Source organism: Cucurbita pepo, chromosome LG01 (assembly GCF_002806865.2).
Source record: "Cucurbita pepo subsp. pepo cultivar mu-cu-16 chromosome LG01, ASM280686v2, whole genome shotgun sequence".
Classification (NCBI taxonomy): Eukaryota; Viridiplantae; Streptophyta; class Magnoliopsida; order Cucurbitales; family Cucurbitaceae; genus Cucurbita; species Cucurbita pepo.
The window spans coordinates 14,173,723-14,187,983 of record NC_036638.1 but is presented as its reverse complement, the minus strand read 5'-3'; the positions used below and the strand labels follow the sequence as shown (position 1 = coordinate 14,187,983).

The 14,261-nt window shown below is 38.3% G+C and overlaps 1 protein-coding gene and 1 long non-coding RNA gene across 2 annotated transcripts; one reads left to right on the top strand and one right to left on the bottom strand.

The window, feature by feature from the left end:
- The first annotated feature begins 3,581 nt into the window (after positions 1-3,581).
- LOC111799808 lies at positions 3,582-4,130 on the top strand. Its single transcript, XR_002815900.1, has 3 exons — positions 3,582-3,704; positions 3,810-3,891; positions 4,119-4,130. It is a non-coding gene; the product is annotated as an uncharacterized LOC111799808 (long non-coding RNA).
- A 5,225-nt stretch (positions 4,131-9,355) lies between these two features.
- Positions 9,356-11,333, bottom strand: LOC111799565 (UDP-glycosyltransferase 74E2-like). The gene is made up of 2 exons (XM_023682939.1): positions 10,550-11,333; positions 9,356-10,237 (listed from the first exon to the last, which is right to left on the bottom strand). The coding sequence occupies exons 1-2, from the start codon at positions 11,198-11,200 to the stop codon at positions 9,500-9,502; spliced, it is 1,389 nt and encodes a 462-aa protein (XP_023538707.1). The 5' UTR covers positions 11,201-11,333; the 3' UTR covers positions 9,356-9,499.
- Between the last annotated feature and the right edge of the window lie 2,928 nt (positions 11,334-14,261).

Here is a 14,261-nt window from a genome sequence, read left to right as displayed (position 1 = left end):
CAAACCTTGTTTATACAACAAAAGACATAGAGATAAAAGAATGCGTAGAGCCAGAATCATATAAGGTAAAAGCAAAATGACCTAAAACAAATAGTGTACCTGTCACCTGGTTGGACTTCCCAACATATTGACAGGTGTATGATTCATGTGTTGCCACTTGGAGGTGCACACAAGTTGGGGTTTGAAGATGACATGGTTGGTGATGGATGGAAAGCTCCTTAACCAAAAGCTCTAGCCTCCTCTCTCACATCTCCCCAAATGTGAAATTTAGCCTTCGACCTATTTTTCTTTGTTTTGATTTCTAAAATTATTTTTTCTTGATCGACATTTTGAAAAATCATGTTTTTTTTTAATAATTATTATTCCACCCTTTCCCGGGGAATTAGATTGATGAAGAGATGACTGAAGATTACACCCCTTATCAGAAAGATTGTATCTTGCAACATGGATTCATTTGTTCATTAACGTAAAATGTCAAGTTTGAGTTGATTTTGTCGAGTTTGATTTCTTAATTTTTCAAACTTAAAAGTCATATATTTAAAATCTATGTATCACAATATATATATATATATATATATTTTAACAATATTATTGTTGAACGATTTTAGTTGATTGAATTTTGTTTAGTGAGAATAAAATAAAGATGATCATTTTTGTCATGTAAAATAAATTTAAATTTAAAATTGTGATACTTAAAGGATAGATAAATGATTTTGGAAGGAAAAAAAACTGTGATTTCTGTCATGTCATTCACTATATTAGGGGTTAAGTTCGAACATAAAAACAAAATACAAGAAAAATTAAAGACCAAACAAGGCAAAAGAGACCAACATGGGCCAAATTGTAGAAGAAATCAAGCCACCACATAAAAGTGAGAAGAGAATCATGCCTAGTATTAAACATGTATACAACGTGTCTCCAATTTAAGTGACCCAGTTCAATCCACTTACGCCTATAGATTTGCTTCATATTCTTTCTAATATTATCCACTTACGCCTCTAGATTTGCTTCATATTCTTTCTAATATTTTTGTGAGTGAAGCAACCATAAGGCAGATTTGATCAAAACATTTCAAAATTAGGTGGAGAGAATTGAGAAACAAAATTTCAAGGTTGTTTCAAGAATTCATAAAGGACAGAAGGAAATTATTTGTCAACCTGGTGACTTGGAAATTATTTGTCAACCTGTTGACTCGGTTTGGATACATTTTTGTAAGGAGCTATTCTCATCTCAAAGGAAGACAAACTTATCTCCAAGAGGGGATGACTCTTATCAAGTCCTTGAAAGAAATAATAACAATGCCTATAAAATCGATCTACCTCGAGAATTTTCAGTAAATTCTACTTTCAATGTTGCTTACTTGAGGCCTTCTGATCTAGGTGTGATTTTTTTGCTTCGAGGACGAATCCTTTTGAAAAGGGGAAGATGATAAGAATCACGGTGTTCTAAATGTTCCATCTTGACCTATTACACGATTCAATGCCAAGAAGATTCAATAAGCATTCATTATTCATCTACAAAATTGGATAGGCTTGATTTAACCATAATTTCATGTGTAACAATTTGATTCGATTGAGAAAGGATCATTTGGAGCTTCAGAAGTGAATATTTGCACGGTTGAAGTAGCGGACGAAGTTGCAAACATCATTTCACGAGTTGTTAGAAAACTTTATTATTATTTTTAATTTCATAAAGTTTGTAATGGTCAAAACTGACTTCTGTCTTTTCTTTTGTGGAGATTAAAGATGATCTGGATTAAATCCTGGCCACTAACTTCTTTTTTGGGGAGACTATAACTACCCACAAATTATCATGTAAAAATCAGATTTGTGATGAATAAAATTTATCTCTCAAGTTGAGACATTCCCCCTTAGAAATCCGAGCATCATCTTTGCCATTTCTAAGTTTCAAACAATTCTTGTGGTAGATTGCATCCGACTCGTTTAATCAAGCCTCGACCAAGTTCGATTGTGGAGTGACTCAATTTAGAACAAGGTTCCAAATCTTGCTTCTAGATCTTTGATCGTAAGAGGTAATCTAATTCTAGCTATCTCTTGGTTCATCCGAATTTTGCATAAGGAGGTGTTAATTTCTTTGATCCAAGGGTTCTTGCTTCAACAAAATCTTGGATCATTAGGCTGAGGATTAGGGTTGCCTTATCAGCTTACATCGTAAGCCATAGAGTTGCCTATGACTGAACGGTACATCCTCGCCACTTCCAAGTACACTTGGCCATAAAATGTATAAATATGTATTGTTAAATATTGATATTTTGATTGACTATCATATGTGGTTTTACGTACGTTGGTAAGTCAAAAGTAGTGGATAATGCATGTTGCAAAATGTATGAATATCTATTGTTGAATATTGATATTTTGATTGACTATCATGAGTGATTTTACGTACGTTTGTAAGTCAAAAGTAGTGGATAATACACGTTACATAATACTCGGATGTAAAATGGAATTTTACGAAGTGATTAATTGTTAGTTAGGAATGAAACTAGGAAAATGATGACTCGCTAAGCAAGAAATTAGGGGGGGTACACGTGCTCGAAACGGGCCAGTAAGGCTGCAGGAGAGCCCATCTTTAGAAGCCCCGCCTCAAGAACAATCAGTAAATGTGAACCCAAATTCGGTAATAGGAGTTCCCCCACTGAGTCCACCGGGAGCAAACCTTGATGCTTTGGGAGTAACTAATATGGCCTCGATGGTGGGAGTGATGCAATCCTTGGCACAAACAGCTGGGCAAATGGCACAACTGATCCCGACCTTAGTGCAAAATACTAGACAGACGACTCAACACAACCAGGGGGATGCCGACATGACAGAAGAAAGCAAGTATTTCAGAGCTTTCAATCATTGGGACCCTGAAGTATTTCAGGGAAAGTCCAAGGATCCAGTCGTAGCTGAATTATGGTTGTCTTCTATTGATGAAATTTTTCGACGCATGAAGTGTCCGGAAGACCAGAGACTGAATTGCGTGACATACCTATTACGCAATGATGCTAAACTATGGTGGCATTCAGCCTCTAGGGCGATTGCTGCAAATGAAGACGATATCACCTGGACACAGTTTAGAGGAGTGTTCCTCCGAAAATACTACAAACCAGTGGTACGATATAGGAAGTAGCGTGATTTCTAAGCATAGAGCAAGAAAACAGGTCAGTAAAGGAGTATGAATGAGAGTTTATCCGCTTGTCCCATTTCGCCCCAATAATGGTTGCAACAGAAGAGAAAAAGGTAGAATGTTTCATTATGGGCTTGAGGTTCGATATTCAAGGGGTGGTGTCAACTCACCTCCCACTTGATTATGCAACAACACTCCAACTGGCTGAGATGCTCGATGATAGGGACTATGCGACTGAAGACACACAAACCCACTTAGACACGACAGTTTTCCATAAGAGAAAGAGGGAACATGCATCACCTACCTCCTCAAAGGTACCACAACACAAGTGTAATACCCGAATTTTTTGATAAATAAATAACAAAATAAAAATAACAACATAAGGGCAAAAGATTCATTTTGCCCCTGCCTTAAGAAGTTAGGGTTTGAGAGAGAGGAAGAACAGAGAAGACAAACCGCTGTTGGAGATCGAATCCAAGGCAAGAAACTTCGAAGCAATACTTCTCTCGGTGCTGGAAAAGGAGTTTGGGTGGTGGATTCACTCATTCCGGCAAGAAAATCCGAGAACGGACAAAGTAAGGTTCCGAACTTCTTGTTTTGATTTTATCTAGATTTGAGGAGTTTCTTGAGCGTTAGATCTAGAGTTTTTGAGGTATGTAACTAAAATAAGATTCACACAGGTTTCTCGAAGTTCTTGGATGAGAATCGGACGAAAATCGGAGTTTAGTCAGACTTCGGGTAAACCGATCGAAAACAGAAAATGTGAGTTCTTTCGTATCTTTGGATGACCTTAACTCATCCTGTGCTCAAGGAAAAAAATAAAGGAAAAATATATTGTAGAAGTAGAATATGAGATCTACAATGTTCGTGTAGAAACTTTGTTGTTATGGATTGAAAGATAAGAAAATCTGAAGAAAATAGATCGAAAACGCTAACATCTGGAAAATGAAACACACGCAGGAGAGAGAAGCGTCGGCCGGCGTACGGAGGAGAGAGACAGAATCGTGATCGACACGTGGCGAACTGCGGCTAGAGAGGCGTGTCCCACAGGCTAGGAGACACGTGTTAGGGTGTGGATTCGGGTCAACCCGAGTTCGATCCGGCGCTCCGTACGCGAACAGAACCGCCACGAGACCGCTCCGACCTGTCCAAACCGACCCATCTTGACCCGCGACTGTACAGAATGGAGCGCGTGGGTACACGCACGTAGTACACCCTCCAAGGTGCGTCAGTCGCGCGTGTAGGCACGTGTAGGCGCGTGAGTGACCTTTTTCCCTCCGTTTGACCTTCGTTTGCTTGTTTTTCGCCCCGATTTCAACTCTGATCCTATTTTTATATGAATCAAGACCTATCAAGGAAATTCCAGAATTTTTGGAACATTTTCCAGCAAATAATCGAAGAAGGACTCTGGATTGAACACACGATTGGCGAACAAGCCAAAGAAACTGCCGGATCATCAAGAGGAGAATAGAGATTCAAAGCAACCAAAATCTGTCGTGGATAAATACATGGAGAAGTCTTAGTTGCAAACATTGAAATCGCTGAATGAGCGTCTTTCGAAGGAGAAAGTAGAGATTGAAAAGGAAAAGAAGATTTTAGAAATGGAGATTGAAAGGTTAGAGAAAGAAGTGACTAAGCTGAGTAAGAGTTCTTTCTATCTCAAACAGGAGAAGGAAGAGAATGAGAAGGTAATTTCTGAGCTTGTGAAGAGAATTGAAGAAGGTATTAAGAAAGAGAATGACTTATTAATGGAGGTTGATGGTTTAGTGGAAGAGTTAGTGAGGGAGGAGAAATATGTAGAGATGTTAACTCAAAAGAGAGATTCACTTGATGTGAATATGAATCGAGTACAATAGGAGGCAGTGAATTTACGATGCACGATTGAGGTAATCACTTGTGATAAAGCTGAAATGGAGGAGGCAAAAGTGGAAGTGGAAAATGTCATTGTGGACTTGCGTAGGGAATTGAGTAAACTGAAAGAAGCTATAACGTCTTTGACTGAGTCGAGCAAGGTTGAAAATGGGAGAAATGAGGAGTTGCTGTCTCAAATGGGCTGTCTTCGAGAAGCTCTAAATGGAGTTTTGTTAGAGAAGGATAAACTTAGTTTGTTGCTCGAGGACAAGGAAAGGAAATTGAAGAAGCCATGGCTGAGCTCGAGAAAATGAAAACGGCGCAGGTAGAGTCGTTGAATGCATTTAAGTTTATGGGGGAGTTTCGTTGAATAAACATTAAATGTCATTTTTAATTAATTTGTTAGTAGATTTTAAATTGAAAAGTTAGTGGTGAAAGAAAAGGTCAAGAGCCTTTACAGGAATAATGGCGTTTATGGGTGTCATTCTCATAGCTATAATTAGATTTAGAAAAATATTTGTTTTTCTATTGTAAAGTTAGAGCAGGGAAAAATAGAAAAGAAATAAAGAAGTAATAGAAGAAGGTTTTTTCAGATAAACAGAGTGTTATTTGTCTCCTCCTATCGTTAGTGTGTGTGAGATTTATTTCACAAATTTGTGAGAATTCTTTAACATTTCTTAGGGTTGAGAGTAAAGGAAAGTTAAGCCCACACTTCATTGGACCATTTGAAATCTTGGATCGAGTGGAAGCCCACACTTCATTGGACCATTTGAACGCCCACACTTCATTGGACCATTTGAAATCTTGGAGCGAGTGGAACAAGTAGCTTACCGATTGGCCCTACCACCTGTGCTTTTAGGAGCCCATAATGTGTTCCATGTATCGATGTTGCGACTATACATAGCAGATTTATCGCATGTGATTGATTTCAAACCCCTACGATTGGATAAGAGTTTGAACTATGAGGAAGAACCGATGCAAATTGTAGCTAGAGAAGTGAAGACCTTGCTTAGTCGAGAGATCGCGTTTGTCAAGGTATTATGATCAAATCACCAGTTAGAAGAAGCCACTTGGGAACGGGAGGAGGAAATGATGATCAAGGGACTCTGGTTCCCCTGCATCAGTCAGCAATAGATAGTGTAATGAAGGCGAATACCTATTCAGTACTATGATAGTTCTAGAGATTTTCTCAACACCTACTCAAGTGTCACTTGCTCCACCTTTGGTTCCTAACCAACAGTCTTAGAGTTTCTTGAGTATATGCTACAACATCACTAGGAGAATGTAATACACGCTCAGTAATAGCAANAAAAAAAAAAAAAAAAAAAAAAAAAAAAAAAAAAAAAAAGGAGAAAGCGTGTGGTAGGTGTGACTGTACCTTGCCACCACTGGTAGCAAAAGATAGCTCGAGTTGCCCATTTTTTAGGCCATTAAAGAGTACAAGGAGAGGGGTTTGAGAGACGTCGGAGATGGAGGAGAAACACATGAACTCTCAAAGACTAACCGTTGGAAGAACTCGTTGCAAACCCACATTTGCCAGAAACTTCGTGCTTGAGACCCAAAAGCGTCCACTAATCAATTAGGAGAGAAGTTTAGAGGATTCTTAATGTTGTGGCTTGAAACTTGAGGTCAGTGAAGACAAAGGGTCGAAAGGGTCGAAAGGGGCGAAAGGACGCGTAGAATCGAGGCATCACTTTGGGTCAAAGTTTTGTATCCGCTTCCTTTCAAGAACTCTCAAAGTTGTAGAAAATGACCATCTATGACTTCATCTTGAGTAGATCTACGAGATTTGATGAGGGTTGTGGGCGTTAGAAACGAAATCGGGGGAGAAAAACGAAGAGGGAATGAAGTTCAACAACAATAGAGGTAAGGGGAAGAGAAGAAAAATCGAGAGAAGAGGGAAAACCCCGCAACTCGAACCGCGCGCGCATGCGGCCTTCACGGCCATCGTGTGGCCTGCAACACCCATCGCCCGCACGGCCTGTGCGGCCCATGGTGCGTGCTTTCTGCGGCCCAACCCAGTGATTGAATGAGCAAGAATGAGTGATTGAATGTGAAAGAGTGAGTGATTGAATGATTAGTGAAAGAGTGAGTGATTGAATGGTTGATGAGAAGATTATATTATGAAGAGCAAGAATGCTCTATATATATATATATAGAATACATATTTAGAAAATCTACCTAAAAATATGCAGAAAATCTGGTAACAAACCAGTAAACAAATCAAAAACTAAATCAAATCAAAACTAAATCTAACTCATAAGAGATGATTTAATCAGATACAACAATCTAAACAAATACGTGATCTTTAACACTTTAGTATGATATAAGCATGTTATGGGAACCCGATCATATATGTTTCAGCATAAAATGAGTATTGATGACATATGTTGAAAGTGAATAGGTATGTTTACTAAAATGCGTACGCACTATCTTATGAACTGAGATTCATGACTAGGTATCCATGTTTAGATCGCTGTGCTATGTATCTATGTCACATGTTCACGATTTATGTAGTTATACGAGGACGGTAGGGATTCGCCAACTAGCCCTCATCGTAAACTTGACTTGATTGTAAGGGATTTGAATAACCATAGAACTGGCTTATAATATTTTATGATTTAGGATTGTCCCCTGTGGGGACTACTGTGAAGTTTACCAGTTAACTTCCTGTAGTGAAACTTCACAGTAGTGAGTCTGTCACGAGCAGCCGAGTTCCACAACTGTACCTTTAGAGTTGGTCACGATTATTGTTCATGCATGTGATTTATGCGGTTATACAGGGACAGTAAGGGTTCGCCAACTAGCCCCTCATCCTAAACCTGACTCGATTGTCAGGGGTCCGAATAACCATAGAACAAGCACATGATGTTTTATGATTTGTGCCCTGTGGGGGCTATTAGGGAGTTTGCCAGTTAGCTTCCTTTTGGTGAACCTATCACGAGCGGTAGGGGTCCATAGTTGCACCTCAGAGTTGGTCGAGCCTTAACATGCATGAACCCTATGAGATCTATAACGAGGTTGCACCTCGAGGTCTTTGAGATATGGTGACGATGATGAGAAATTAGTAAAAATGACTAACCAGGAGACCTAGAGAACTTAAGAATATTCTGAGGGCTGAAGGTCCAGATAGAACCAAGAACCAAAAGAAAGTAGAATGAAAAAACCTAGGATGTAGCCTAGGAAGAAGCCTATCCAGGGGAACGAATCCCTAAAAGGAGAGTAAGATACCAAACATTTGAATAAATTCAATAAGACTTAATAATGAAACATGAACTACCAGGAAGCTGTTTACTAAGTATATTTTATATACTCATCCCTGCTACTTCAACTTTCTTTTCAAGTGGAGTTTAATGTAGCGGTCGAGGGGGAGGCACACGTGGTCTATTGGCTACAGAGAGTCTCATCACATTTGAGTCTGGAGTGTCTTTGTACTTACCTTTAGTTTCTTGGATCTCGGATTTCATCGAACTTTAGTTTCTCAGATCCTCAGGAACTGCTGATCGCGATAACAATAATATCCCACGACTCGGATAAAGATGACATCAAAATCAATGCTTTAATTTTATCTTCAAAATTAATGTCCACTGAACTTAGTTGACTTACAATCATATTGAATTCATTTACATGATCAGCAACAGATCCACCATTAGATTAAACAATTTTTGCATCAAATACACCTTATTCATAGCCGACGATTTTTCATACATATTCGATAGTGCCTTCAACAGATTTGACATTGTCTTCTCTTTGATGATATTGAATGCCACGTTTCTAAACAATGTCAACCAGATCAACCCTAAGACCTGGCGATCCTTGAGTTTTCACTGCTCTGTGATCATAGTATCTGGCTTCACCCCTAACAGGGGTTCGTGAAAATATTTCAGGTATATATATCTTCAATTTGTATCTTCCAGAAACTAAAATCAGATCCATCAAACTTTTCAATTCCAATCTTTAAAATTTCCATCTTCACAGATCGTGGTAAATTTCACCTAGCACTGAGATACCAGTTGTTAGGGTTGCACAACAATACACACACTCAATCAAGATGAACACAAAAAAATAGGAAAGAGAAAATGCAAGGAGAAATATTAGCTAAAGGATTTGTATTGATGACTTCACGTATCATGACTATATCAATCCCTATAATATAATAAAAGAACCTAGCCAACCATTTTCACCATAATAGAACTAAATTCTTTAACAACCACATTGAAACTATAAAATAAAAGGGAAGAAGATAAAAACTAGGGTAGCTGGTTGGATCTCTGTTATGTTCTCCAAGAACTTGAGCCTAAAAATCTTAACTTTGCTCCCAAAATCTCTTCCCACTCACAATTGTAGAGCACAAGGATAGGATGATGACCTGTAGAACATAGTTTTTGCTTCACCCAATGAAAACTAAACCACATAAGAGCAATGAATAACACTTGAATAATTATTTGTAATAGAACATTACAATCATTCTTAAATAAACAACACTCGTAATTATGGCCATACTAAATAAAAATGACAATCATATTTTACGTTCTTGAATTTGTGCAACAAACTCATCAATGTTCTTATTAGAGCTCCCATCTTCCGTCATAGCTTCCTTCGCCAACTTCATCCACTTGCTTGCATTTTGTCTCATTTCAACCCTTTTCTCGCCCTCCATCACTTTCCTAATACACAACTCTATCTCTTCTCTTCCAACTAACCCATTTTGGTTTGGACTAACCCTCACACCAACCTTCCACACGTCTTCCACGAACTTGGCATTTGTTATTTGGTCCGTCCATTGAGGCATTGCCACCATTGGAACTCCACCGCTAAGGCCCTCCAAAACCGAGTTCCAACCACAGTGAGTAACAAAGCACCCCACTGATTTGTGACCTAAAACTTGCACTTGGGAGCACCACTTCACCACCTTCCCCTTCATCTCTTTCATCTCTTCAACAAACTTGTTTGGAATCTCTCCGGTTTCCATTTCCTTAATGACCCAAAGGAAGTTTTTGTTGCTTGCTTTCAGCCCCCACGCTATCTCCTTCATTTGCTCTTCTCCTAGCATTGATACGCTCCCGAACGACACGTAAATGACAGACTCGCTGTCTTTGGAGTCCAACCACTCGATGATTTTACTGTCTTCTTTGGTTGATTTGATTAGACTCATGCCGTAATTGTTGTCGTCCATCAACCCCTTGTCTAAGAGTATGGATGGAACTGTTGGTCCGACTGTCTTCAAAGGCGTATGGGTTTGCATCCACTGTAACACCTGTATTAATATATTGAGAAGTCATTAACGTGGAGGATTGTTGGGAAAGAGTCCACGTTTTAATTAATTAGTCAATGATCATAAATTTGTAAGTAAGGAATACATCTTCATTGATATAAGGCGTTTTGGGACCGACCAACTTAAAACATGAGAACTTATGTTTAAAGTGAACAATATTATACAATTCTAGAAAGTCGTGATTATTAAGCTTTTCTTTCCGTGAAAAATTTAGTTTAAAAAATAGAAGATTAAAAAATGGTTAATAAATGAGGTGGAAGCCTAAGTTGAGTTGAGGAGAGTTGGATAAATTACTTGTGGTTCCAACGCATGGAAAGTGTTGATGAACATCCAATCAGGCTGGTTACAGAACTGTTCGGTCATCATCCTGAGGAATACCGGATACTGGTGAGGATTTGAAATGAGCGAAGGAAGGTCGGTGTCCTGAAGAAGTGGCAGCGCAGGCAGCGACACAGACTTCTTATCAGACGGAATCTTCAAGGAACCACTGTATATGTGATAAAAAACGGCATTGACAGCGCAGGACTCGGTGAAAAAGGGAGCCCCAGGAAGGCCAAATCCTCTAGCAACATCCAGAACCCAAGGAGTGAGGGAGTCGTACACAACGCAGGCAATTGGGGAGTTGGAGGTCTGATGGTGAGTGATGAGTTTGACTAAGTGGAAGGATGTGGAGATTTGGAGGCGGAGAATGTAGGACTCAAAGGGCTCTGGGTGTGTGCCTTTGTAGGGCACTCGAGGCTTGTTCTCCACGTTAATGGAGCCACCCCAGCCGCCGCCCACCTGGTTGAGATTGGCGTTGTTAATGATTTCATGGGTATTGAGGACAGTGACTTTAAGGCCTTTCAAGACGAGGCGTTTCGAGAATTGGAGGATGGGGTTTACGTGCCCTTGTCCGTCTGGGAAAGGAATCACCAGAATGTGAACCTTGCCTTCTCCCACTGCCATTTCTCTGGTTTTTTCCCCTTAATTTTCTGCTACCACTCTGTTTTTTCTTTTTCCTGCTCACTTCTCTCCACTGTCTTATAATTAAATACAAGAGAAGGGTTTACATTTGGCCAGTGAGGAGACAAGATTGCGACCAAAGATGCTCTAAATTAAAGCATTTGGAACATGGGATTCATTTTATAAACTTTAATTCAGTTTCTATATAGTTTTAAAAACTTGCATCCTTTCCACGTTGCGGTTTACTCAAATATAACAACCATTAAAAAACACGGGAATTGATTCCCCAGCTCACCCCTAAAATATATCTCACGTCATAAACACGCCACCTTATTTTTTATCTTCTTTCCTTTTATTTTATAGTTTCATGTACTATAGTCGTGAGCAGTTGTTGATGCAGTTTTATATCACTATAGGGATTGATGCAGTTGTTGATCTTTTAGTTTTTTTTTTAATTCCTGAAGATCTATATTATCTTAATTTTTATTTGTGTTTGAGATTCTAAATTGATTTGTACTTAGAAACATATTTTATGTTCAACAACACTTTAAATGGGATCCATCTCCCAAAAATTCTATTTTTTTTTTTTTTTTTAATTATGAAAATAATTTTCATTTCCCTCCACTATAGATTTATTCAACGTTAAAAGAGTAGTTTTTTTTTTGTAGGGGTTGTTGAACTGTTACAAAGAAATATTGGAAAAATGTAAAATTATGATAGGAATGAACTAATCAAAATTAATCTAAATAAACAATTATTTCATTATTAATTAGTTGTTATTATTGAAAAATGAATTTTAGTGCTAAGGAATCACCCCCAAAGTTATCATGTTATATTGCCATTTAACTATATCCCCATAAATATTATATTGCTCAATAGCAATTACCACCCTATATTAGTATACGTGGAATTTCCTCCTAACAATTCTTAATACAAAATACTCAAAGGCATGGACTTTGCTGCTAAATTATACAAAATTCTTAAATTGTCTAAAATTCTTAAATTGTCTGCATGTTACACGTTTTCTCACCCATTCTTTATAATAATTCTTAGGCTGCAACCTCACTAAAATGATGAAAGAAAAAAATAAATTAATTAATTAAAATAAAATAAAAAGATGAAAATTTGATAAAATGTAAATAGAAATGACACCACCAAAATTAAATAAAAAATAAAATCTAATTATAAGAGGGTGTTTGTTCAAACTATTACAAAAGGGAAATGGGTTTGGGATACAATAATAAAATAAAATTTCAAAGACTCCAAAATATCTCTATATGACCCACACCTCTCAAATGCTCCTCCACCTTGATTGGTGGCCAGCAAACACTTGAAAAAAGAAAAAGAGAGGAGATAGGAGTGAGTATATGAATACACCTAATAAACAATCTACTTGTAGGCGCTTATCGCATTTATGACCTAGTAGAACACCACATACTTTACTCTAGGCTCTATATGTCTTGCTCTTACTATGCCCAATCTTGGCTTGCTAGCTTAGCTTACGCAGCGGTAATCGGTATCCAACATTGAGGCGGTACCTTAAGGAACACTCTCTAACAGATGGGTTTAGCATGGTGAGTGCTAGCTTACTTGTCACCCAAATAAGGTAGTTGGTAAGCCCATCCCATAGGCTATGTAGTTGCAGGTCAAGGGTGTTACCCCCTGTACATGCCAGCTCTAATGATTACCTGCATGATCAATGTCCTCTCACTGGACGGATCAATCGTACAAGGTAATCCAACAAGCCTCACACCTAACTCAACGGTGTATTGGAGTGACAAGGAATGTGAAAACTCTATAAACACTATACCAATTGTTATTGGCTTACAAGCTACCTTTATTTTTCTTCAAGGTTTCCATGATGGTTATCTAGGTCTTTAGTGGCATCTAAGTAGTTTAAATCTCATCTCTCATTTTCAAGACGTTTGGGATTAGCTCCTCAGGCTAAACCAAGCTCTGGTGTACCCAGGTGTAAACCTCTGATCACTCAAGATCTTGGAATGCAAGGTCTACTGGAAACATACTAACCTAGGTCAACATGTAAGCCACACTAGCTATAGAGCCCTAGTCTTAATTGAGTTCTCTCATCTATGTGTTTTGCTAGAGAGATATTCCTATGATCACCTAAGCACATAATCCACAATAAACTTCACCTTAGTCATATCTGAGAATCGAGGAGGTCTATTGGATTCCTAGGGTGGTTAGGTGGCTTGAGGAGGGTTTCTGATTCCAGGCTATTTTGTTCTGACTACTTGAGTCTTTCTTAATCTTGAAGCACTTAGGTCTAGAGCTCATGACCATCTCTCACGATCCTAAAGTGCCCAGTCTACTAGAAGTGTCCTGACTTAGGTCATCATCTAATCGACACAACTCTAACGCCTCAGCTTTGTACAAATAAATTTGCTCTACAACGAGAACACACAGTCAAACACCAATAGCTAACACATCGAATCATGCACACATACAATCAAACAAGCTCAACGGGGAGATAACGTCAATCAATCACCCGGAGCATAGATCACAATAATTCATCCTTCTTTTTAACCCAGTGAAAAGTATATAAAATAACAATCATCAGAAATCACATTTGATAGGGAGTTTGGTAATTTCTTACCTCATGCATGCCGTATCCATATTGCCCACATCGTATTCTAGTCCATGCATATTTTCTAGAAAATCATTATTCCCTTGGTCTTCCAATGACTACAAATTTGATTCTCTCATCCCCTAATTTTTTGGTTGTATTTCTCACATCTCTACCCTCACTATTCTTGTTAAAAAAAAATTGTCATTCTTTCTAGTTGTCATCGTTCTCTAATTTTTATAATTGTAACCTTACTATTGAATTAAGTTGGGCCTGAAAGCAATCCATGTCGAATACTCAATTTGAGCCTTATTTAGGACCTTGTACTATGAATCGTGTCTTCCTTTGAGAGGTATAACTTAATGCATGGTAGCCAACCACACCCTTAGTATTACAAAGTAATCAATTAGCGTGCATTATCTTCCTTAAAACATGCAAGCTCAATTGATGGTTAGAACTAACACAGTGAATTGACTAAAA

Excerpts from the sequence above, each read along its gene's own strand:
- LOC111799565 (XM_023682939.1), bottom strand. The coding sequence starts at position 11,200 with ATGGCAGTGGGAGAAGGCAAGGTTCACATTCTGGTGATTCCTTTCCCA. Across the intron at positions 10,238-10,549 it reads TCCATGCGTTGGAACCACAA|GTGTTACAGTGGATGCAAAC; the intron begins GTAATTTATCCA and ends ATATTAATACAG.